The sequence below is a fragment of the Taurulus bubalis genome, assembly GCF_910589615.1.
Source record: "Taurulus bubalis genome assembly, chromosome: 2".
Taxonomy (NCBI): Eukaryota; Metazoa; Chordata; class Actinopteri; order Perciformes; family Cottidae; genus Taurulus; species Taurulus bubalis.
The window spans coordinates 28,504,789-28,512,764 of record NC_136590.1 but is presented as its reverse complement, the minus strand read 5'-3'; the positions used below and the strand labels follow the sequence as shown (position 1 = coordinate 28,512,764).

General features: G+C 39.0%; 1 protein-coding gene across 1 annotated transcript; it reads right to left on the bottom strand.

Moving 5' to 3' along the window:
- Positions 1-2,411: 2,411 nt before the first annotated feature.
- Positions 2,412-7,730, bottom strand: styxl1 (serine/threonine/tyrosine interacting-like 1; the record flags this gene model as incomplete). Its single annotated transcript, XM_079214475.1, has 8 exons — positions 2,412-2,543; positions 4,358-4,470; positions 5,099-5,196; positions 5,287-5,432; positions 6,785-6,918; positions 7,097-7,196; positions 7,439-7,500; positions 7,628-7,730. 8 exons carry the CDS (start codon positions 7,728-7,730, stop codon positions 2,412-2,414), a joined length of 888 nt encoding a protein of 295 aa, XP_079070601.1.
- Between the last annotated feature and the right edge of the window lie 246 nt (positions 7,731-7,976).

Genomic DNA, 7,976 nt, shown 5'->3' with positions numbered 1-7,976 from the left:
TATCGAAGGGAGCCAAAAGTCTGTCTTTTTTCAGCACATACATCAGGGCTGAAACTGATACTGACCCAAAGTGTGTTTCCAAAGACTCAACAATGCAAAGAGTCAAACATGGCAAACAGCCAACTGTTCTCTCTCCGTATCTGCTCTTTTAAAATCTAGCAAAGTTACTAAGTTGCCACTTACAACAAGATTCAGAAAAATGCCTGTTCATTATGCCTTAAATGATAGTTGCACAATTCACGGTCAAGTACAAGAAGTTCATCCTTCGAGCTGGATTTGAACCAGCGACCTAAGGATACCTGCATATTGTCCACAGGGAATGTCAACCTACAGTCCTCCACTCTACCAACTGAGCTATCGAAGGGAGGAGAAAGTCTGTCTTCTTTCAGCACATACATCAGGGCTGAAACTGATACTGACCCAAAGTGTGTTTCCAAAGACTCAACAATGCAAAGAGTCAAACATGACAAACATGGCAAACAGCCAACTGTTGTCTCTCCGTATCTGCTCTTTTAAAATCTAGCAAAGTTACTAAGTTGCCACTTATAACAGAATTCAGTAAAGTCCATGATACCCTGAATGATAGTTGCACAAATCACGGTCAAGTACAAGAAGTTCATCCTTCGAGCCAGATTTGAACCAGCGACCCAAAGACACATGCATTATTTCCACAGGGAATATCAACCTACAGTCCTCCGCTCTACCAACTAAGCTATTGTAGGGAGCCGAGAGTCTGTCTTCTTTCAGCATGTACATCAGGACTGACCCAAAGACTCAACAATGCAAAGAGTTAAACATGACAAACAGCCAACAGTTCTCTCTCCGTACCTGCTCTTCAAAACTCTTGCAAAGTTACTAAATTGCCACTTACAACAAAATCCCTATACATTATGCCCTGAATGATTGTAGCACAATTCACAGTCAACTACAACCTTCAAGCCAGATATGAACCAGCAACCTAAGGACACCTGCATATTGTCCACAGGGAATATCAACCTACAGTCCTCCGCTCTACCAACTGAGCTATCAAAGGGATGTGAAAGTGCACATTTTCTCAGCGTGTACATCAGGGCTGAAATTCGTGCTGAACCAAAGTGTTGCAACAAAATTCAGTAAAATCCCTGTTCATTATGCCTTGAATGATCGGACAATTCCCATCTTTACGGTCAAATACAATAAGGTCATCCTTCGATCCGGATTTGAACCAGCGACCTTAGGATACCTGCAATATTTCACGTGATGTGTTGCAGCAAAGTGCTGTTCGATTCATATTTACACCACAGTTCAAGCCCTCAGAGGCGCTCACACACAGCTACTTAGCAGGTGACGTCGGTAAATCCCTGAGGGTTCAGGGTTTGAGGGTTTATCGGGGAGATTGAGATTGGGCCTGTATAACACTCGGGCCCAATCCCAATGTCCACCCTAAACCATCAAACCCTGAACCCTCAAGGACTCACTGATCCACCAGTTAAACAACTGATCCATTGAATTGCCGGTAGAAAATCCACGCCCCACCACTGCAATTGAGGTGAATTAAATTTAGTTTGTGCTGATCGCAGTATTGAAACATTTAACAGCAACATGTATTTCCAAAAACAGGATTCTTTGGCTAATCTACAAGCCTCATTGTCATCATTGGACTAACCTCATACCAAAGTAATTGTCCCAAAGAAGCCACTGTTCTTGAATTTTAAAATGTTGATTGTTGATAATGTGTTCGGCAAAACTGTAATTCCTCGGGCGGGAAATCAAAAATCTCATACAAAGATCTTTAAAAAGACGGAAGTAAAATTGATCCAAACTATTTACATGAATAGATACCAGAGGGTATATGGAAATATGTTTTCTTTGTTATTTATGTGAACCGAAGTCTTTAAATCAATATAACACCTCAGTTGATGTACATTGCTGTAATAGATCTGAGCACGTTATTTTTCTGTCAAGGAAATACTTTGCTTTAGATTAAAGATAAGATAAGATAAGATTGGGTCAACCTCATCACACCACAGACACCACCGTTAAACTCTGCAGTAACGTACGCTGCGTAGTGTTAATAAATGATAATGTCAGTATTTATTGATGGACATAAAGAACATGAACGAAAAAAAGATCATCTTCACCATAAGAGCATTAATTCTCTAGAGTGGGAAGCTCTACCCAAAATTGTAAGCACCTCTAGAGCCATGTGAGAACTGAACTGCAGCTATCCATAGTTATCCATAACTAACTTTGTTTATGAATACAAAACAAGAAAAGACGTTTACAAAAGTTAAGTACAAAATAACCCCACTAGGTGTCACTGTCCAATCTTCTGTCTTTTATTTTGAGTTGATATTACCTTCTATCATAATGTTTTATTCATGGATTATCTGTACCAAATACACAACCTCTACCTATTACATCATCTTTTGTTAAAAATGAGGTCCAGAGATGTCTGTCACTTTCGTTCCCATGGTGTGAAGCTCCCAGTCAGACAGCTGCTGTAGAAACCCTGTGTTTGGTCTCACGTTGGGTTTACATTTGAGCACGTACTTCCAGGCCTCCTGAAAAAAAGTCATACCAATAATATGACAGACTGCAAATACATACGTTCTATTTAATATTTCATACGCACATGCTCCCTTTCTGTAATCAATAGCAGTCTCATCCCTGTGTGTTCAAAGAGTCTGTCCTTCTGAGAAGATTTATACTGATCTCTCTTCTGTCTGCTAAATTGGAGCCAGTAAAATCACAAGTCGTTGCTTTCACTTTATTTTTTGCATTGATTAAATAGACAAGCATGCTAAATAGTGACCACCGGAGGTGCTGGAAGGCAGCTTTTACTCTCTTGGACTGTGTCCCCCTATTTCCAGTCTTCATGCCATGCTAAGTGGCTGCTGGCTCCATCTTCAAATGTACTGTACAGACATGAGATTGGTATCAATAAATACATTTCCCAAAAATGTTTTACTATTTCTGTAAGCATTCTGCTTCTTATTCTGCTTTGGAACAAAAGCCCCCAAATGGATTTGAAGACACTCTTTGCAGAGTATAATAGCGTAGGTACTTGCTACCATCTCAGTATAACAGTGGAACCAGGGCCCTATTTCTCATATGTGGTTCAACAAAGTCGATCAAATGTCCTATTATACAGCTGAAATTAGCGAGATGATTGACATCAGGCTAACTCGGTATCTCCACGCCTAATCCGTGCTGAAACGGTCTCGTTAATTCTAACCAGATGTCAGTCATCTGGATAATTGCGCATGCCCGTTCCTCTTGAAAAGGGGAATAGTCGAATATAGATTCGATGATCTTCAAACGCTACAATAGCAAATAAGATCAGAGAAAGAGCGTCTTATTTCTCCGTGGAGGAGCAGGAGATTTAAAACCATAATCATGGCAAAGTCTAATGGTGCGTTCACATCCAAAGCGTAGCGAATATTCGCAACACTTCATGTTGTGCACACAGCTTAACGCCGCCTCCGCTGGCCGGGCTAGAGTCACATAAGCATTGCGAAATATCAAGTTAAATTGCGCAAGTGTTGGGAAAATGTATCGACTAATTTTAAGCGCCTCATCACCCAAATCAATCAGATTAGATTTATTTAAATGTGCCTGCTGGCAGTAGTATACAGATTAATATATACTTGTGAGGATATATGTACTGTATGCACGTATGTGCGTATGTATCATATATATGTATATATATGTATGGTGTACTAATAACACTGTCATATAATTATGAGTGCTTTAACACATACGTTTCTTAAGCGCTAAATAAACGTTACGAACAGCACGACATGCAGCGGATTTCCCGATGTTCTCCACATCGCCAACACTGTACAAACATGTACTAATTGCAAAAAAGCTCAAAACTGATCTAGTCTGTGAGACACTGTGATCCAGTCTGCATTACAGTATGTGAGACGGTCGATGCTCTGCTGCGCCTGTGGTATTCAATGTACGACTCGAGGAGATCTCGGCAGAATCGATAGCGCCGCGTACAGGAAGTCATCATAATGCGAGAACGGATCTTGACGATCTGGAAGAACTCTCTCCCTATAAAACTAATATAACTAATATCACTCCTTCATCAATGAGGAAGGGAGCTGCATTTTTTGTCCGGTGGGAGTGGCTAGCTTATCCAGTGAATTTCAGTTAGCCTGCGCAGTTCACATTTTTGGATGTGTTGCTATGGTGATTTTTCTAAACTTGCTTCGAGTAACCGAAAAGCCTGACCTACGTCATCTTATCCTGAAAATTATCCAGCTAACTCAGTAAGCCAGGTACGAAGAATAGGGCCCTGGACTAAAAGTTGCACAGCACTTTCTGCAATCTGCACACACTAATACCAAACTGAATGAACCCCACTTGCCTCCAGTGTGTATTTGAGGTGGAGCATGAGAAAGGCAATGGCGACAGCACTGCAGCGGCTTCTGCCGTGCTTAGAAACTATCAGGACCCGAGAACCCACGTTGATGTGCAAACCTGAAATCAAGAGGACAGATGGCTATTTATGGAAGCAAAAACCTTTGCAGTATCAAGCCAATCCATGTACAGTAATAACAACTGAATTATGACCAATCTAGCAAATAAATATTAGTTATTTAGTTATTTCCCTGCTCTGATTAAGTTGTGTTCATAAAGCACTTCAGAATGTTTAAATTGAGGTGCCACAATGCATTTTATTTTAAGTTCTTAGCACCCATACATTGTAGTCTGTTGTTTTTTAATCCTTGGGTCTGAGAGCAACATAATTCATTATATTGAGCTGTATTTGTTACGGTTGAAATGACAAACAAACTTAAGCTTGAACAATCTCATTTAATGTGGATATTAAATGGCTAAATCTAAAATAAGTTCCTCTTCCTAAATCCCTGAATCCCCCCACTTGATTAAAACAAATTTGCATTTCCAATAACAATTTGAGAAAGTGGGAATATAAAATACATGCAAGAGTTTAACCTGAACTGAAACCCCCTGCTGCATTTCACCTTCATGTTTGAATTCTTCGTCATTGCAGTTTATAGTAAGTAAACCTTGATTCAGATGTCCTGCTTTTATGGACAAGACCCTAAATCCTTGAAAGAATATATTTAAGTAAAGCACAACCTACCAATGAGGCTGCAAATCCTTTCAAGACTTGAAAATAAATCAGCCACCACTGAGTCAGCCACAGGGACGTGAGTGATGGTCTGGTTTCCCTGAATGGATCTAGTCCAAAAGGAAATTCAGAACAAATTTAACAGCCATGATATTCTGAGTTTTCTCTAATGATACTTCAAACATCCGATCCTGTCTTACTTTAGAGTGTCACTTTCCGAGATGTTCACGACAGCAATGACTTTCAGGTCTTTGAGGATGCTGGAGTCCATGCCGTGTTTCTCATCACCCATATACAGCAGTGTTGCTAGGATCTCCACTGGATAGGTCTTCAGGTTTTCCAGTTCCTGAGACCCGCCAGAAATATATTAAATTGTATCAAAATCAAACTGAATCAACTGCCTTATTGGAGAGAAAAAACAACTATTTCATATCGTATGGTATGCAAGCACGGCTGGATTACTAACAAAGCAATGCGCCCCAAATCACAGGTTATCTTTGTGTCTTTGGTAATTTTATTAATTGAAAATTTGCAGTTGGGAATTTTCCCCACTGAAGTTCAATATCAACAATCCTGAATTAGTGAAGAAAAAAATAGGGAGTGCTGCAAGAAACTGTGTTAGTTGAAGTAAAAAAGCAGGTGCTCTTTAATGCAAGTAAGTACAAATTACTGGACAGTAAAATAATTACTGTCCATCTGAAGAAAGTCCTTAGTACGAGTCAGCAGTCTGAGACATATCTAAGGCACTCGGATTTTAAGTTTAAAATCTTTTATAAATGCATGGAAGTATTCATCTCGGTATAAAATGTAATGATGACAGGTGTTCAGATTTAAAAACTCCTCAAGAGGTCATGTCATATGAGAGTACTGCCCATTTAAACACTAAAATCAAAATTAATGCAAACGTGTACTGTAGATGACTCGCACATACATAGCTAAAAGACAAGAAAAGATATTAAATCACAAATGAAGTTAAAAAACAGTGAAAATAACCGTGTAAAATGACAAAATATGTGTCAACATGAGCTGTAAAACTCACATAAAGGCCTACTTAACCAAAAGACTCAGCTGTCTTTGTGAGGTTCACAATGTTGTTGAGCTGATTGTCCACTTAAGTTAATTTCACAGGTTGCAGTTTTTGATGGTCTTGATATTCATTCGTTTATTTCTATTTTATTTTACTCAACTTCACCTGCTAACCCCTGCTCCCTACCCTCCCCTATAAGAGTCATTCCGTTGCAGCTTCTCCAGTTTTCTTTTTATCAACATTTTTCTGTTTGTTTGTTTTGTTTGCTCCATTGTCTTTCTATTTTTTGTTTTGTTCTGTTTGTCTCTGTCCTATGTAAAGCGTCTTTGAGCATTTTGAAAAGCGCTATATTTAATTAAATTATTATTAATATTATTATTATTATTTTATAGAAGTGTATGATATTATTGTATGGTATGCATCTAAACCATTAAGCCACCAGGATTCAACTTTTCATACTGTTGTGAGGTGTTAAAGCAACATTACTTTTTACTTCCCTGTGGGGTAAAAAAATAGCCTCTATATGGTATGTTAATCAAAGACAGAAAGAAAATCATCCAGATGTTAAATATACCACACATGACATCTAACCCCAAACTAGAATATGTAACAGTGTGAGGCCGTGTGAGAAAAGTTTCCTATTCTGTATATAGTCCACCATAAAATCTTACCATGATGGTGTAGATGATTTTCTCAGTCCTTAAAAAAGGGTACAGAGCCGAGAACCTCTGAAAGCCTCCTGTCACTATGTGAACTGAACAAAGGCTAGCTTTGGACAGTTCCTGGGCACATTTAATCGCTTTCTCTGCAATCACATGTCAGAAAGCAAACTGATGAACATCCATTTACACATGTGTGGCTGAAATGCACATTGGAAGCCCTGCCTGAAGATAACTACTAGCTTTCTTATGCCAGAGCAGTTTAGGGGGTTTACAGACGCCCCGGTGCTACTTTGAAGAAAAATGTCCTGTATAACCAGTTACCTTGTTCCTGTAAAACGCTTGTCTTGCTGTCATATACCACCACATGCTGCATACTGTCAACCTCCACAGCCTCTGGCAGGAAAAACTTATTATTTGAATCCTGGAAAGAGCCATACAAAAGGTTTTGATATATTTTACCCAAAATGAGAAGAAATTAAGCTGCTTTTAATTCAAATAGTGACATGGACAATGCTTGTTTGAACCATTTGTGAAGCAAAGATTTCTTTCAACATTTTACAGCAACCAACCTTCTGCCCAATTACGCCTATTTGTACCAATCAGACCCAGACTGTTTGAACAAAGGCATGAATCACAAAACTGTGGATACAATGACATACCTACCATTTTGGCATTTTTAGCTGTAATGATGTGACTCATTCTGTAGTCATAGGTTTCTCGAGCATCTAAAAAGGAGACATACAATACAATACAAGTACAAAACACCTAAGGGTAAATTGAATTAAAGCAGAGCAATCAAGCACAATCCAACTCATATCAAGTCTTCATACCGAGCTACAGTCCATTTCTCACCAATCAAACAGAGGTAGTTGATCTCTGCCAGCTTTGACACATGGCTGCACTGGTTGAGGAGATTGAAGAGCTCAAATGGCTCACACATTCTGATTTCAGCCATCGCAGGAAGGAACAATTATCCGAAAACAAATATCAATAATTAACATGAGTTAACATCTTTTATTTGAGAACATTAAGTTGTTTTCAAAGAGCATGGCTGCTGTGTTTGGGCTCGGTTGCTAAGCACCGAGTCTCTTCCCTCATTGGTGGCTGGTGATGATGTAGACTTCTTAAAGTCACAAGTACTCATTTCTCGACAATGTAAATAACTAATACATTTTTCAACCAAACATGTAGATAAACAAGT